The sequence below is a fragment of the Toxotes jaculatrix genome, chromosome 9 (genome assembly GCF_017976425.1).
Source record: "Toxotes jaculatrix isolate fToxJac2 chromosome 9, fToxJac2.pri, whole genome shotgun sequence".
Lineage (NCBI taxonomy): Eukaryota > Metazoa > Chordata > Actinopteri > Toxotidae > Toxotes > Toxotes jaculatrix.
The window spans coordinates 5,302,621-5,320,830 of NC_054402.1; the positions used below are offsets into that span (position 1 = coordinate 5,302,621).

Below are 18,210 nucleotides of genomic sequence, written 5' to 3' on the forward strand. Positions count from 1 at the left end.
TTCTTCTGATTTCGACATTGACAAGGACAAAACCAGAGGGTGGCAGTAATGATACATTAAAAATACCAGCGGCTGTAAAACAGGAAGCAAGAAGGAGAAGTTTGAGGAACAGCCTGCAGAGATCCATCCCTCACAGACTTAACTCAGTGAAGTACACTCCCCAAAACCGAGCGGGGTCGTGCCGGAGAGTCTGAACTCAGTGTTGTACACTCCCAGCTGATAACTGTGCCTGGAAGACCTCACCGTGGGCCGTTAACCCCCAAAACATCAGGCTGGCGGTTGTGCCTGGGAGACATTACTCAGGGTAAATTCCACGTGACACCATCGTCACTGCTGACGTCATCCCGCTACTAGACTACTGGTATCAAGATGGCGCTGCGTCCAGGATCTGGAGGAGGCAGCAGGTATTTTAGCTTTTTAAAATCAGCTCTGTCCCGAAAAATATAATATGTTCGTGAAGTAGCCACCTCTGACGGTCGCTTAGCCTCACATTTAGCGCCCAGGAGGGAGCTCAAAGACGGCGCTGGTCGCTGGTTTTGTTGTCGAGGCTTGTTGTGTTGAGATGAGATGGTTGGTTGTCAGGTGTCACAGCTAACGTTAGCTAGCCGGTCCTGCCTCTGCCAATCAGAGTGGCCCGAAAATATCGCCATAATGTTGATAATATTAAAACATTTTAGCACGTCGTACCGTCTGTTACAGTTATTGTCCATGGAGCTTGCGGTATCCAGTGATAAAACATGACATTTGTTGAAAATAAATGTACACAACTATCTTGCAAGCAGGCCTGTGGACGGCTGATGGTGTTGATATCTGGCCTTATCAACTCCGATTTCCTCAATAATATAATATATATCTATTTGATATCATAGTTCATCATTAAGCATCTAATGAGGTGAAGCAGATGGAACATGAAGATCTTACAAAAAGCTGCCAAATAAGTTAATATTTTCTCTTCTTACACACCAGCTGCCAAGGCTTTACATATTTCCCTTTTCAGGATTCAGATCGCCCAGCTATATGTTTAATCAGTAATTTGTTTATTTTTTATTTTTTTTACTGAATTACATAATAAATCCTGTGATACTTCCATCCTCCAGCCAGTAGGTAGCTGTAAATGTTTAGGTGATGTTCAGCTATCTTATTAAGGCAGTAAGATGTTGGGCTGCAGAGGGGATGAAAAGGCCAGCCTCATGATTTTTTCATAAGCTGAACTGGAGCAGCCTGAATAATAAATATGCCCGGGCTACAAGAGTCCTGACTAGCCAGGTGATACTGATCTGACAGGTGAAACCAAAGCCCTCAAGACTGTGGTAATAAGTGCGGGCAGTAGGAAAAAGCAATTGGAAAGCAGATGTAATGAGAAGAGCCAGACTGTTTTATGGCATAATGTTTTGATTTTTATATTATTATTGAATGTCTTGATCTGAACGGTTTGTAATTTGTTGAATTGGTGAACATTCCTGTCAGGTTATTATATCTATAAGCAATTTTTTTCTTAAGGGATTTTACAAATTTACAATGTCCTGATATACATATGCAGTTACATGTAAAACCCTTTGTTAAGTTCCATATTTTGTTGATTTTTTTTTTTTTTTTGAAGTGAAGAGAAGTACAGGAGTACCAGAGTGGAAAGCCAGGAGGTGGAGCAGTGGTGCAGCCTACAAAAATCTGTGTGACAGCTGAAGCAACCTTTGTAGCAAATATATCAGAATTATGAATACATTAAGTTATTTATTAATTAATAAGTTATTATATTATATTAGTTATTAAGCCAGAGTTGCCGTGGCTGTTGTCTCCCTCCTTGAGACTGTGACAGAGATGCGTGATATCAATATGGTTAGGAGATGATGGCTCCATGCAGATTTCTCTGTCTTCAACAGGCCATGTGATTACACCATTCATCAGACAGCTGACCTCCTGAATATCAGATGATGTCCTGTTGTAGAATCCCATTAGTCAATTTACTGTGGGGTGTGTTTTGTAACTGTTGACCTTTTCAAGTTGGAATTACAGCTGCATAATCTGTTCATTGGCGATTCTGGAGAATTGGGGACATGATTCATCCATTCATTGTAAGATATGACAGCTAGAAATTAATTTATGTTAGGTCACAGTGTTTATAGATGACTTAGTTTGTCTTTGCTGTCTTAGTATGTGGTGGGGGCCCTTGGCTCCAGTGCTGCGGTGGACTTTGAAAAACCCCATTTAATAAACGGTTCACTCACCCTGACTGATTCCCTGGCCGCATAAGTGATTAACAGAATCCAAATTAGAGCTGCTACGATCAGTCGATTAATTGATTAGCTCATCAACAGGAAATTAATTTGCAACTAATTTGACAGTGGAATAATAATTATAGCAATTTTTAAAGCAAAACTTGACGACTGAATTTCATACTTTTCTTTTCATATATGATGGTAAATTGAACATCTCACGGTTTTTGGACTGTTTGTTGGACAAAACAAGACATCGGAAAATGTCACTCTCCTCTGGAATGTGGCCACAGGCGTTTTTCACCATTTAACTGATTAATTAAAAATTAAAAATTTAATTTAATTTAAAATTTTTGATTTCTTTTGATTTTGAAAATGACAAAAAATATTCAGTTTACAATGATATGAAACAGAAAAACAGTAAATAATTATATTTGAGAAACTGAATCCAGGGAATGTTTGGTATGTTATACCTGATAATTAAGTTAAATGATAGATAGATGGTTAGAGTTGTTGATAATCAGGTTCATTGTAGGCCTCACGATCTGTATTCCCTTGTAAAAGAGTACTTGTCATATCCGCTGTATATTCCACTAAAGGAGCAGTTTTAGAATAAGCCAAAAGTAATTTTCATGTTGCCGCCCTCGGTGATGATGACATTGACTGAAACTCCCGACCCTGCCTTCTGTCTCCCAGCTTTTCCAGCAGTTTGATGGTAGCTGTTGGATGATTACAGGTCTTTTACAAGGCACTGGCCTGTCTGGCGTCCACAGCTGCTATCACTGCTTATCTCCTTCTATGTTAATCTGCTCAGTCATGACCTGTTATTTGCTGCAGGATGGTGGGCAGCAGCGCCACAGTCCTCCTGTAAAAGCTTTTTAAGCTGCAAATCTTACAGAGAGCAGATGTGTGAAACCCTCCAAGTCAGTCATCATCACTAAAGATAAAAACCCAGTCGTACAACATCAGTACTCTGTGAAGAGTAACCTCAGCTTCTTTCTTGTGTTTTTTTTTATCATCAGTTTTTTATTATCAGTTAGTTGATCAACTATTTTGATAACTGTGAAAAAGTGAAAAAAAAATCTACACATTTTCAGCCTCCATCTTCTCAAATAATTTGTTACATAGTACACATAATAACTTTAATAGGAGAGTCTAGAGACTGAATCAACAGAGTAAAGCTTTGGCCAGGGAAACCAAAACAATAACCTGAAAGACACTAAAAAGCTCCTTAGAGCTGCTAAGGAATGCAGTCAGTTTCTCAAATACAGATTTTCTGCTTCTCTCTATTTTATACAATTAGAAATTTAATATCTCTGTATTGTTGGTCAGACAAAGTAAGAAGACGTCACATTGAGTTTTGGGAAATTGTAATGATAATTTTTCACTTTCTGTCAACGTTTATAGACATTAAAAAAAATAACTGATTAACTATAACTGTAGTGAACTGTTTCAACACTTGCAGTCTACAAAAATAAACGTCTTTGTAATGTTAAATTTAATTGTTCATGCAAAGCCAAATGAAAGTCAAACTTATTCCTTATTTGCCATGGGGAGTTGATAATTGTATTAGCAGATGCTTGAACTGTCTTACAATTAGTTTCTTGTTTATGTCACTCACCTACTGGATTAGTGAGGCTAAAATTTTGCTTGCAGTCACGCGTAGCAGAGGCATGGCTGGCTTATTCTTCTGTTTGTTTCTGCATCATCAGTTCCAGCCTGAAGAACTGAGCCGTAATAAGCTATGTGACAAATGGCTTAAGGCCTGTGTGGGTTTGCTCTGGTGTGGGACAGACTTGGCTGTCTTGTAGAGACGTCCTCTGATTATTTCTGAAGTGCCTATTTCTCAGCACAGACCCAGTGACAGAGTCAAAGTCACCCGTGGAAACTAAACTGCACCGGTTTTGATGCTTTTTGGTATTAATGTTAACATTTTCGGAGGGGAAGATCAGTATCTGGAAATTCACCTTGAATCTGGTCTTTGTGAATAAGTCAAAACAAATGTTAGGTCATATCAAACTTAAATTAGATAACATTTTTCCTTTTTCCTGTCAGATTTAGCGCCTGTAGTCAAAGCGTTTTTTATTAACGTGGTGTTTGGAGATATAATGACAGCAGTAGCGTAGTAAGATTCTTGGAGCATTCAGATGTGCTCTGACTCAATTAGGAATAAAAGAAAAAAAACGTCAAAAACTGAACAGCAAGTCAAGCAGCTGTGTGTGCACAGATCTAAAAATGTCAGTGTGCAATTAAGAATAGCAAACAAGACTTTCATTTTTTGTTCAGTTGAGTCATTTCAAATTATTCCAGATCCATTTTGCCGATGATAACTTCAGCAGAGGACGGCATTTACACTTTGATGCACACTGGAACCAAATCCAATTAAAGGAGCATTTCATGGAGAAATAATTGCACTGATTTTGAACACAAGAGCCACAGAAAAAATTGCTTTTGTCGAAGTTTCACATTTCATTTATGTAAATGTTTTACCTTTACCTTACCCTGAAGTGTTGTTTTAACCTACCTAGCTTTTAAATGTTATCTTATGCAGCACAAATACTGACATTAAACAATAAATGTCACTCACACACAATGTCACTGTTTTCGCTTTCTGTAGGAGTGGAAAAAACATTTCCAGCACATTAAAGGCCTCATTCATTTTTCTGAATCTCATAACTTTTATTTTCCTTTTTTTCCTCCTTCAGTTTCATGTATCCTGTTGGAGGGGGTTTGGGACCGCCACAAGGTGAGTCATTCCACAGTTAACATAACCGGTTCTGTTAACTGTGGGATAGATGCCGGAAAAACTGCAACCAGATTGCTTCAGCTTTTCTTCTCTGAAGTCTTTCCTGTTAACATTTGGTCATTTCCATTAAGATCACTGTAGGTCGCTAGGCTAAAGAGAATCTTGAGCTTGGGAAATCCAGCTATGAGAGTGAAGGGCCAGCCGCACAATTGATAATGACTTTGTGTTTATTAATACTTAAATAATCCCCTGAGAACCTGCTGATCATGTAACCTGTGTATAAGATGCACCATTGTATCAGTGTTTTTATTTTCACCTTGGAAACTAGTCAGGACTTTTCAGTTTACACCGACCTTTGATGTGAATTAGTCTCAGACATTGCTCTGTGCCTATATGGTGGAACAGGTATTAATTCTACGTAGGGCTTAAGGAGCAGGTCATGCCTAGTCTAATCTTATGACCGGGTGTACGTCCAGCTGGTGAAACTGGGCCCTTGGAGGTTCCCGTAGGAGCTGGCTGCTCAGCTCTGGCTGTCAGCTTACACAGCATCTGTGAAAACAAACACACAGACTTTTGCACTTTTTTCCCCCCTCACTCTTCATATTTTGCTCCAAGCTGCCACAGTAGTCACCAGAAAAACAGATTTGGTTGTTGCTGAGCCTGTGTCTTTTTCCAGCTGTCCAGGAAATTGATTTGCAATACTGAATCATGCCCAGACCCTGGAGGCTTTTTTTTTTTTCAAACTCCAGACTTGTTTTACTTTTCCTTGGCGTACTTTAAATTGGGCTTACTGTCATGCTTCAAATAATAATTGAATACACTATTCTTTGCCATGTCTACAGTTCATCATGGCAGTGTTTGTGTGTGTTCTTGCAGGCATGGTACCCATGCAGCAACAGCAGCAGCAACAACAGCAGGGCTTCCCTATTGTTCCAGTCATGCAGCCTAACATGCAGGGCATGATGGGAATGAACTTTGGGGGACAGATGCCCCCAGGAGCCATGCCTATGCAGGTGAGTTTGTGCATCTGTATTTGGATTTTAGAGTTGATATTTCTCTTCTTGATTCTTTGTTTGTCTGTTATTTTGAGGTAGAAATTGTCCCAGTTTTAGTTCCTTTAGGCGTTTTGTCATCTGCATTTGTATTTTTAACAAACTTGCTAATGTATATTGATTTAACTGATTTCATTCACGTGGAGGCCTGCGTTTAGAGCCCTATTCACCCAGTTTGCTTCCCAATAAATCGAGTCACAAACGGTTTTAAGCATCATTATTCATCATGATTACCATTAACGTGATTCTGAATTGCTTTGCTTTCCCATTGTGTGAAATCAAATGAAAGGAGTGTTACAGTAGAAATTCTAATGAGATTTCTGAGCTGCTTTTTTGTAAGTTTTTCTTTTTTTTCTTTCAAACAGGGCGGGATGGCGATTGGGATGCAGACCCCTGGGATGCAGTTCTTGGGTCAGCCACAGTTTATGGGTATGAGACCGGCTGGACCCCAGTACACTGCTGACATGCAGAAACAAATGGCTGAGGAGCACCAGTAAGACATTTATACACTAATATCATGGAGACTTTGTGTATACTGTGTTCATAGGTAAAGCACAAGGGCTTGGGTGATTGTATATAACCCTAATAACATTAATTTACAAATAACCAGTAGAAATTCCATTTGCCAGCTCTGACAAAGACAGATAAATATATGTGCATGCATTAGAGTAAATAGTGTTCCGTTCTTATGTTTTGACTTGCTCTGTTTGTTTGGCTATTCATATAATGTCTGCACTCTTCTTTCCTGTCAGAAAGCGCCTGGAGCAGCAACAGAAGATGCTGGAGGAAGACAGGAAAAGAAGACAATTCGAGGAGCAGAAACAGAAGCTGAGGCTGCTCAGCAGTGTCAAACCTAAGGTCAGTCTCTATCCACATCCTGATTATCCTGACTATTTTTCCACTGCTGATATAGCCCTCTGATCTCTTGATACTCTGTTGCCTGCTGTGCTCAGACAGGGGAGAAGAGCCGTGATGATGCCTTGGAGGCAATCAAAGGCAACTTGGACGGCTTCAGCAGAGATGCAAAGATGCACCCCACTCCATCATCACAAACCAAGAAGCCAGGTACCTTCACCTAAACACTTGTAATCCCTGGGATTTTTCCTGTTGTGCCTCTCCATCAGCAGATCTGCTCTCTGCAGCTCTGCTGAAATGCCTCCGACTGAGAAGAATAACTGGATTAGAGGCAGGTCAGCTTGATGGCCACCCAGCTGGCAGCCAGACGAGCCAAATTTGGGATTTTCTGTCTGAGTGTATAATGTGCAACACAGATTCATAATCACATTTTTTTATCATATTATTTTTTCTGTCTCTTACTTCATCTGTGTTCATAACAGCATCTGTTTATGAACCTCAGTGTTCACTTTCTGAACTTTTTATAGTTTCTTAGACTTGTAGATTTTCCTCACTTATTAATGTGCATTTCAGAAAATTGTTGGCTTGCATTTACAGGGACAAAGTCAGGAGTGTGCTGATTTTTCTTTTAACTCTCAAAGTGTTTGATTTGAATAATAATTAGTGACAAGACAAGATAAAACTGGTATTTCATGGGAAATGTAAAGATTAGAGAAAAGTCAGGAAAAAAAACATTTTAAATTTATGCTGCAGGACAATGGATTTTCTTCTTGGATGGATGGATGGTTTGATTTATATCCCTTTATATTCATTAATTATCTCGTGGCTCCACAAGATTTTCTTGTGATCCAGTAGACCTGAGGGGTCCTGACTTCTCAGGTTTGGGAACCTCTGCTTTAAAGTCATTATTCTGGTGATGATATTTTTGCAAATGCAGTTTTGAAAATTGATGCTCCACATTTCATTTAAATAGGCTTTAAGTTACATAGGCATTAGATAAACTTTGTATGTTAGGATTTTAGTCGAATTTGCAGTTCTACAATTTTTGGTCTTGCACAAAGTAGTATTTATTTCACTCCACAGAACTTAATTAATTCTCCATTGTAGTGTGTGTCATGTGTTGTGCCATCATCATTATTTCTTCATTTTTGCAGACTCATCGCCATCACACCCGTCTGTCACCACTCACTCCCTCCCCCCAGCTTTGTCCGAGGACAATGACGAGTTTAGTGACTTTCAGGGGCCTGTAGATGCCCCAGCCTCCTTCCCTCCGCCCTCCTCATCCTCCTCCGCTCCCTCCACCTTTGGCCCTTCCTCTCAGGCTCACATCCCGCCTTCGTCCCCTGCCCCTAAGAAAGGTTTCTCTGAGGACGATGATGAGTTTAGTGACTTTGTCCAGGGTCCTGTAAACACTTTCCCTTCCTCCAACTTCCATCTCTCCTCTCAAGCCCAAGTCCAACCTTCGTTCCCTTCCTCACAATCCCTCCCTGCCTCTGTGTCCGTTCCCACTGCCTCCCAACACTCTGCTGTCAACACAAGCTCCCAATCTACATTTCAAGGTAATTCTTCTTTTGCTTTGTTGACACCTCCCCTCCCAAACCCACTCATTTATACTCAACCATTTACACTTTGAATTGGTTTGGAGGGTTTTTTGTGATTTTTATTTTTATTTTTTTGTACTTGTAGCACTGCTTTTATTCTCAATATTTTTGCTGGTACCTCCGGATTTTGAGTTGGTCTTGGCCTGCGTTGCAGTGTGAGCATGCCGCCAGCACAGCAGATGGCCTCATTACCTAAACCTTTAAAGCTATCAGACACTACATACTAGGCAAACAATGGTGCGGAATAAATAAGAAACCCGCCTTGTTTCATCTTTAGAGAGAATGCTTCTCAGTAGGTTTTAACCATGTTGTAGTTGAATCCACTACTGAATCTGTTTAAGGTTTGTGCCGTGATGGAAGACTGTCACTCTCATGTGTCGTCTGTCGTCTAATCTCTAGGATGAGCAGCTGCTCTGTGACAGCTTTCAGTCTGTGAACTATGAATGACGGGACAGTGAGATCACCTTCTGTCCAGAGAAATGCAACATCTAGCCCTCCATCGAGTGTCATCCCCAATCCTCTAAGACATTTCTGACCTAGTTGTTTAGCATCTGGAATAAGCAGATTAGATGGTGTCAGGATTGCTTAGAACAGAATAGCGACCTGTAAAAAAAAATCTTAACACTGGTAATAGAGGATTAATACAGGACCTTATGTATAGTGTAGAAAATACTGTGTGACATCAAACCATATACAAACACACTAAGGGAGATATTTACGAAGCCTGTTGCAAATTTCATCAGAGGTGCCAAACTTAGCTTTTTCATAAAGTCTAAAGATCTGATGGCGGTCTGTTTTTAAGCTAGCAGTAAGTAAAGTTTTTCACTGCTGGCTGTGTAAAAGTCAGTTTTGGAACTGCAAGTAGATCTTCATACTGCAAGAGGAAGGCTGTATATGAGTTTATGTTGTCAGTTCAGCAAAAATGTTAGTGATCTTCTTGCAGACAAACAAAAGTTATATTTACATTCAGTGTAGACAAACATTCCTCCCTCATAAAACATCTGCAAAGCCAATTTCAGTCCATTATTGTTTATATCACTGTTAAGTATCTTGCCGTCTTCTTCTTTCCTGCTTTTGTTGGCACATTGCAACATATCTTTGTGTTTTACCACATGCATATGAACATGTACGTATGTTCTTGTACAGGAGATAAAACAGGGACCCACTCAGAAAAACAGCACCATAATGGTACTGGAGGTCTAAAACTCCACTGGGAACCTTCATTTTATTACTAGCTGCTTCAGTCATGCTGGACTTGCCATGAGCCAAGTCAGGAAAAAGAACCATCTCTCTCATTCATTAGCTCTACCTGGCTATTATCTTCTGTTTCTCCACAGATGCTTAGTTAACAGATGAATATAACAGCAAGTGTAATTGTTAGTTTAACTTCAGATAAACTGGACACTTTAATTGCTTTGTACAACTAGTCTGTGCTATAAAGAAGCTTCTTCCTCATTCACCCCTTTAGGCCCTTCCCTGGAAGAGAAGCTATTCTCCTCGTGTGATCTTACTGCTGATAAGACGGCCCAGGTTAGCTTTAAATCCAAGCAGAGTTTGGCTGAAATTGGTCCCAGAACTAAAGTTTCAGCCCAGTTTCAATCCAGCACTAAAGCGAGGAACTGGGCTGCGGCCCCTGAGGACTTGAGTTCTGTCTTCACTGCAGAAAAGCTACCTGAGGCCCCCGTGTCAGCACCCAGCGTCCCCCCATCCGCTGCTGACTCATCTTCCCAAACCAATAGTGACAGTGGTGAGAGAAGTGCCTGTTTATTAGACTTCATAGCTTCTTCTTCTCTCTCATGCTTTGCTGCAGCATTAACACACAATCAAGGCAGTAGTTTTCTTTCTGTCCTGGGGAAATATTTTCACTCTTTTAAACCCTGACAAAATAATTCTGTACTTTTTGCAGCAGCTTAATCTGTTCTACCTCTTTGGGTCGTAGTTGGTTTGTACCTCCCATGCTCCCATACTGTTGACTGTTGCTGATTTTTTCTTCACCCCTGAGATTATCATGGAGTGGTGGTGTCTTTCAGGTGTCCTCCCTGGTGTCTTTACATCTTCTCCAAAGCCAAATCGCTGCTCTCGTTTCTACCAGCTTTATACCTCTCTTACTTCAGGCCAGATCTTATTAGAGGGGCCTCTCATGTTGGCGCTCTCTGCACACACTGTGGAAATGGACTGTGTCTGTCGAGGTCCTGGGGAGTAATACCTGCTGACTCAATAAGCTGCCGTCTGTTCTCTCGCCGTGTAACACCCTCTCAGAGAACGACCTTTGGCGCATGCTGACTGCTTTGGTTTAACAGGGATGCGCATGGATTGGCAGGTGCCACTGGGGTCCAAACATAATCCAAGGCTGATTGTGCATGCTCCTCTGCTACTCCTTTGTGCTGTAATTTGTTTGTCTATGTCCACGTCCTCCATGTCATCGAGGGAAATATAGAAGCTCATCATGGAAACCAGGGAGATTTGTAATAAGATTCCTTTAACTTACCAAGACTGATGGGCGTATTATGTGCAAAGTAGCTGCCTGAGAAAGTGTTACAGGCTCAAAACGAGCCACAGTTCATTTCAAAATGTATCTTAGTCCATTTGCAGTTTATTTAGATCAATGTCAGCAGTTAAATTAGATTTTTAGTTATTTTTTCTTACAAGGCAGTCTCATCTCCCCTCTCCTTGAATCTGGAAATAGCTCACAGACTGATTTATAGATGTCTGACGTGGCAGGACACTTGTGATTCAGTGCAGGGGAGCGTTACATCTGCACAGAGCCTTCCAGACATCAGGTGTATGATTTTGTTGAGTTCGATACAAAGCAGGGCTCAGCTGCCAAGACGCTTGGCAAATCTCATGCCTGGACAAGGCTTTTGCTATAACAACTAACTGTGTGCGCGCGCATGCGTGTCTGCTTGTGACAGGTGTTGGCGTGTACCCACAACAAGAGCACATCCAGCCCATGCTGCCAGCCTGGGTGTACAATGACAGCCTCGTCCCAGGTAAACATTTACACATGAGAACATCCAGTGTAACATACCAAATATTCTGGGTTTTTTTTTTTTTTAAAGAAACCACACAATACCGTATTGATTTCCAGCTTGTCTTAATATTTAATTACCTAAGTTTGTGTTTCTAGCATACATGAATGTTGTTCTCTCTGTTTTTGTGTCCTTAGAAATGTTCAAGAAGATTCTTGAATTCACCATGACCCCTGCAGGGATAGACACAGCCAAACTCTACCCAATATTAATGTCATCAGGTCTTCCTAGGGAAGCACTGGGGCAAATATGGGCTTCAGCTAACCGCACAACACCTGGCATGCTGACCAAGGAGGAGCTCTACACTGTCCTTGCACTAATTGGTGTGGCGCAGGTAAACAGTGAAGTCGAGACAAATTATCCACTTAGAATGACTTCACTTGTCATCCCCCATGGCTTCCACAGAGCTGTGCCATAAACTCCACAGTGAAATTAGATGGGCTTAGTTACAAACAGGGAGAAAGAAGCAGTGCTGTGAATCAGCCCAGGGCTTGTGAAACATCGTAAGCCAAATATATGGCCACATCAGCCGAGTTTGGCAGGAGGCTTCTTATCATCCTCAGCCCGGGCCTGTCACCACCAACTCCTGGGAGGATGCAAATCTGCAGGCAGCACACAAAAACACTGGATTCCACCACTTCCATGCAAAGAATAATAAGACACCTTTGGTGATGTAAATCTTCAAGAGCCTTAAAACACAAGCACAACAAGGTGTATTCTGTAGTGAGGGGGAAAACATTTGAGTCTACCTGTGACATCTATTCAAAGGAACTTGACTGTGTTGAATAATTTATATACAAACAGCAGTTTTTTTTTTTCATAGTTCAGTGAATACGAGTTTGAATACCAGAAGCCACTAAGCTGTGATATCTCGTGCTTGCCATCATTCTCATATGATCTCACGTGATTTAACTCATCAGCTTAATGTGCATTTGGTGCTCCAGGGAGTATTTACTGCAGCAGGACGATGTATGCAGGACTGACTTAAAATAAACTACAGAGGCGTCGTTCATTTGAAATGTGGCTCATTGATGTGTTTTCAATAGTTTTTGGACAACAGTGAAGGTCTGTGGCACAGCTTAATAAGATAAACCAGACTTTGGCTTCACAGACAATGCTTGTTCACAGGGTCAATTCATTGTTGGTTTTGTTCTTGTCACTGGATTTGTTGCTGATAATGAAAACATAAAATATCACTAGTGGATTCCTTTAAACCTGTTTTGTTTGTTTCAGAGTGGCCTCCCAGCAATGAATGTGGAAATCCTCAGTCAGTTCCCCTCTCCGCCAGTGCCCAACCTGCCGGCCCTGTCTATGGCCATGGCCCCTGTCATGCCCCAGCACCAGCAGCCCATGATAACCCAGCCCCCAGTCTCCATGGCCATGCCCTCACCAGCACCACCAGTCATGGCCATGGCACCTGCAGCACCGGCTCAGCAACCCACAAACACTAGCTTCATCGCCAGCTTCCCTCCCACACAGGTAACACAGCCATGCTTTTAGCTCAGCCTTTTCCTGGACACTTGTTTCGTGTGCTGATGCTGTAGTTAATCATAAATCACATCTTATTAACTAACACGTTGTTGTTGCAGGGGACCAAAGCAGATGATGATGACTTCCAGGACTTCCAGGAGGCTCCAAAGGCTGGAGGAGGAGACCAGGCCTTCACTGAATTCCAGGGGGAGTCAGGAGGAAGTTTCCCCACCACCATAGCACCTCAGCACCAAAACAGGTACAGGGTGTGAGTGCTGTGGAGACACTGAGTATGTCTTAAAAATCTGCAGGTTTTAGGTAATGACTCTCACCAAATGCTGAGTTTACATTCCAATAAGTCTGTACTTTCAATGTTCCTCATTATTTCTGACTACTTTTGTACTCCAGCTACCTCTGCTTCTTTGAAGAAATGGTGTAAATGTTTGCAGTGATGAGCATCTAATATTCAGCCCTGGATGGTTATTTATAGCTGAGTTATTCTGCATAATATTTGTGCGTTGTCTGTCTTGAGAGCCTTACAGTCAGACACACTGTCTTAATATCTCACAGTAACCTCCCCAGAATAACAATGAGTTTGGGTCATCTCTTAATGAATTCATTTCAGTGGAAAGTAGATAAGCTTATTTCTTTATATTACTTCCAGCCCATGTGGAGAGACCATCCTTTCATGGAGAGGAAGTGGAAAGGCAATTATCCATTGAAAGACAAAGGGAGAGCAGAAATAAAATATCTCACATCTAAGTGACACAGGCGTTTTATAATTCTCTTCTACTTCTCCCCTGAAAACATACAATCCTGACTGTTTCAGCAATGTAACAAGAATGTCTCACACTCTGAGATCGTCATTTAATTAAATGAGAGACTGAAAAGCTCTTGTTAGGCTGCCTGAAGTGGCAGGCATAACTTACTGTCAGATGCCTTGCTAAGAAAGGGCTTTGAGGAGACTAACATTTGCTGGAAAGTGAGCTTAACGATTCCCCGGTAGTGCTTGATTATTGTATGTTATAAAATCAAAAACTTTTGCATTGTAAAATAAGATTTTTATGCATGCTGAGCTTTGTTTTGGTTTTTTTTTTGTATCTCACAGGAGCATCAGAACATAACACAAATTGTTATCACATTTATCATACAAAAACCAAAGTATAAAAACAATAATTTATGTTTTTCCATGGAGTAATGTGCCAGATTGTGTCTTGGCTTGTCTTTGATGGTTGTTTGACAGCTGCTCTCAGTCAAGTCCAGCACAAAATGGGGTTTTTGTATGGATCAAACAAACAATATATAACATGTTAATTAGTGCCACAGAGCATTATTGGACTGCTTGATTGTACCATGCAGTGCACCTGTGTGGAAGCATCTGCATTTGTTATGTTCCTTTTCCTTTACTTTGTCACCCATCTGTACATAAAAGCTCCCTTAGCTTCCATCAACAACCTGTTAATAGAATGAAAAAGCTTTTAACAAAAAAAAGGGATTCACAAAACTTTTGGAGCCTAGGGCAAATGTTCAGTCAGCTCAGGCAGCTTATGGGGATTAAACTCCAATATTGAACCTCCCTCTTCCTGAGGTCTGACTATAGCTATTTTGTCCCTGCAGCACGCCTGCCATGCTGACTCCAGTGTCTGGTTCCTCCTCCGCCTCCGTCACATCCTCTGATAAGTACGCTGTCTTCAAGCAGCTGTCTGTGGATCAGCCTGCAGAGCCTACACCCCATGCCTCAGGTACCTTCTACATACACCTCATATAAGGTTTATGCTGTTTTAGGAACATTGTGTGCTCTCCAGCCAGATAACCTTGGGGAAGGAATGTTAAAGTAGGTTAGAGAGGGAAAGAATATATGAACTTCAATGTTTAAACCAACACAGCAGCACAGAGAATGACATCCCTCCTGCTACATTATAGAGCTAGATAACTGGATTGAAAGCAGTGTGTGACACCATCGCCTGAGATGTCCCATCACTCATTTGTGTTTCCACATATTTCACCAAGACACAGCTGTGGAATAGTTCCACTGCTGTTTTGCAGATTGTGAAATACTATCCTTTCCTAATACAGCATTTTTATGGCTTCTAAAATAAAATGGATCCCTGAAGGTTACCTACTGCAACTTTAAATCTTGTTAAATTGTTACGCAGAGGAACCTGCAGTTTTATGGAATTGTTTTTAACTACTTATGAACTCTGTGTTTTGGTTGTTGGACACACCTGCCTGCCTGGTAAATGTATTGTACTTGTTGTTCGCACTTTACCCATTCTTTTTTAATTTGTTCTGATCCAGATATTGGAGACAAATACAGTGTTTTCAGACAGCTTGAGCAACCTGCTGACAAGAAACCAGTTGGTAAGAAACTTTATTACACATTTAATCCATTGTTTTTTCTAAATATATTTTGGGTATTCCCAAGTCAAATCACTTTGGCATCTTCTCCAAACCACAGAAAGGACATATTGGGCTCTGAGATGGTTCCTGTAGGCAAACCTTCAAAAACAATGTTACATCATCCTTAGAAAACAAATCTTGGTTGTGCTTTGGTTGGAATTTGTTGTGAAGAGAGAGGTTGTTAGATGTATGTTAGATGTAGATGAATGTTAGTATTGTTCCATCTATACACTTTATCTTGTTTTGCAAGTCTGCAGTGTTGATACCAGTGTGTTTCCCATCCCTGTTTCATTAGAACAGTTTCCGATGGGGACAGCTTTTACAACTCCAGTAAGTCATGCTTTGCAGTGACCTTTCCTTGGCATTGTCAGGCTCCATCTCCTTAATGAGCCCATTAGTTATCTCTTTTCCACCGTACACCAGCAGTGTGAACAGATTCTCTGTTTCAGTCCATGCATATATTACACCACAGTGGATTAACAACCGCTGAAACTCAAGGATGCATTCTGACTTTTGTCTGTGTGGTTTATATAAACGTCATGTTGCATCAGTTTGAGAGAAAAAATAAAAGGAAATATTATTGCTGCTGAAGTTTTTATAGCATAGATGGAATTTTCTCATTGCAAAAAAATACCCATCTTAACGAGTGCTTTCAGTTACCACTGGATCTTTGGAATTTATCTTATCTTTCTTTAAAGAAAAACATACACTTAAAACTACTTTAAGTTTTTGTTAAGATGGACATTTTTTGCAGGATGGCTTTATCATGTTCTGTTTCAGTTTGAACAGCTCACTGCATGATAGTGGGGATGTATGTGTCTTTAGATGACGTAGCTTTTTTTTTGTGCAGTGATGTTTGCTGTTCTTTGGACACTCTGCAGCCCACAGTTCATCTGAAGACTGGAATTTTACCATGAGCATTCACAGTGCAGCAGAGGCAAACTAATCCACCCGCTTCCTTTCTTGTAGGATTGTAAAATGACAGAATCGTTCTAGCTGAGGCTTTTTTGTCCGATATTCCATTTTATCTATGTACCATGTTAAATGTTTTTACTGATCGTACGTTGTTGTCTTTGGTTCACAGGGGAAGGATTTGCAGATTTCAAGTCTGTCAGTGCTGATGATGGCTTCACAGACTTTAAAACCGCCGACAGCGTCTCTCCACTAGACCCTTCAGAACAGGCCAAAATCTTCCAGCCTTCCTTTCCCTCTGCTTTCCCAAACTCTCAGTCTCTACAACAACTACCGCAGCAGCAGCAGCCAGCAGTGTCTCTTTCTCAGCCCAAAAATCCCCTCAACATGGCCGACCTGGACCTTTTCTCTTCTATAGCTCCTTCTGTCCCTGCCCCCACTGAGACAAAACCCAGCACCTTCCCTTCTGTGTCTGTGCCCCCCTCTTTAGTGCTCCTACCAGGTGGGGCTAAACCTCCAGGGGGAGGGGCAGATGATTTTGGTGACTTTGCCCTCTTTGGCTCCTCTTCTGATGCTGCTCAAGCTTCAGCAGCAGGCGGAGCAGCAGCAGCGCCTCAGGATGACTTTGCAGACTTCATGGCTTTTGGCAGTTCTGGTGGGGAACCTAAAGGCGAGAGCAGTGCAGCGGCCCAAGGGGAGACCTCCACGCAGCAGCGGCCTCAGCAGAGCTCAGACAAGTACGATGTATTCAAACAGCTGTCTCTGGAGGGAGGCCTCGCCTACGATGACGCCAAGGAGAGTGGTGGTGGCTCCTTCTCCTCCCTCAAAAGCGACACGGACGACTTTGCCGACTTTCAGTCTTCAAAGTTCTGCACAGCACTTGGGGCTTCGGAGAAGACTCTGGTGGACAAGGTGGCCGCTTTCAAACAGGCCAAAGAGGACTCTGCCTCTGTCAAGTCCCTCGACCTCCCGTCCATCGGGGGGAGCAGTGTGGGAAAGGACGACTCCGAGGACGCGCTCTCAGTGCAGTTGGACATGAAGCTGTCAGACATGGGTGGAGACCTGAAACACGTGATGTCGGACAGCTCTCTGGATTTGCCGGGTCTCTCGGCCCACCAGCCCCCCGCTACAGGTGAGGAACTAGTGCGTTTGCTCTGGTGAGGCCCCGTCCAGTTACACACAGTATTAATTCCAGGGCCAGCACTGGCCTGTCCTCCTCAGTGCCCACTTGTGACCACCAAACAAAGGGTCAAAGGGCAAGTAATGAATTTAATATGCTCACATACAGAAGACAGACATAACACTACATGAATATCATATGACATTAGACGCATCAAATCATTCATTCTACATTTCATCATTCATCTCAACATATTTATTTATATATTTATTTATGTATTTATTTGAATCTTTGTTCTTTTATATCCACATTCCCCTCCCTCTTTCTCTGCACATATTATTGTAATGACAGAAACGTCCTGGCCCATATCTCTGTTTATTTACCAATGATGAGCGCCTGGTCTTGATGTGTTGGCAGTCATAGTTCATAGATGAGGTCCCCAGTTGCTGTCTGTGTGACTCGGATAAGCTCCCTGTTTGTTGTGTCCACGCTGCAGCGACAGACATTGCACATCCCTTTAGTGTACCTTTTGTCTCCACAGGCCAACCTCTGTGTGTGTGCGCGAGTGTGTGTGTGTTGTTGACGTGTCGTGCAACACAAACAGAAAGGCTGAATTGAATACAGACGAGTACAGGACGGTGATGATCCTCTTGTTTATTCTAATCACAGTTTTCGCACAATAGGCTGCAGTTTACCAAAGGCATCATCTATAAGCCATCATTCACCTTTTTAACTGTTGACATTCGGTTTGTGCAGAATGCATACAAGATAATATAATTTTGAATAGCTGAAAATGTTACCGTAAATAGGAA

The 18,210-nt window shown here is 41.7% G+C and overlaps 1 protein-coding gene across 4 annotated transcripts in view; it reads left to right on the forward strand.

The window, feature by feature from the left end:
- The first annotated feature begins 317 nt into the window (after nucleotides 1-317).
- Nucleotides 318-18,210, forward strand: part of synrg (synergin, gamma) — a 32,630-nt gene continuing 14,737 nt past the window's right edge. For 3 of the 4 annotated variants that reach the window (XM_041045836.1, XM_041045837.1, XM_041045838.1), the window contains exons 1-15: nucleotides 318-404; nucleotides 4,919-4,959; nucleotides 5,836-5,972; nucleotides 6,377-6,504; nucleotides 6,764-6,869; nucleotides 6,965-7,076; nucleotides 8,021-8,425; nucleotides 9,936-10,214; nucleotides 11,380-11,457; nucleotides 11,634-11,830; nucleotides 12,730-12,975; nucleotides 13,086-13,225; nucleotides 14,584-14,708; nucleotides 15,265-15,327; nucleotides 16,451-17,410. In XM_041045836.1, the coding sequence (XP_040901770.1) occupies nucleotides 370-404; nucleotides 4,919-4,959; nucleotides 5,836-5,972; nucleotides 6,377-6,504; nucleotides 6,764-6,869; nucleotides 6,965-7,076; nucleotides 8,021-8,425; nucleotides 9,936-10,214; nucleotides 11,380-11,457; nucleotides 11,634-11,830; nucleotides 12,730-12,975; nucleotides 13,086-13,225; nucleotides 14,584-14,708; nucleotides 15,265-15,327; nucleotides 16,451-17,410 (3,052 nt within the window). In that variant the 5' untranslated portion in view covers nucleotides 318-369. The remainder of the gene's footprint in view (nucleotides 405-4,918; nucleotides 4,960-5,835; nucleotides 5,973-6,376; nucleotides 6,505-6,763; nucleotides 6,870-6,964; nucleotides 7,077-8,020; nucleotides 8,426-9,935; nucleotides 10,215-11,379; nucleotides 11,458-11,633; nucleotides 11,831-12,729; nucleotides 12,976-13,085; nucleotides 13,226-14,583; nucleotides 14,709-15,264; nucleotides 15,328-16,450; nucleotides 17,411-18,210) is intronic. The other variant, XM_041045840.1, reaches the window with a different exon arrangement.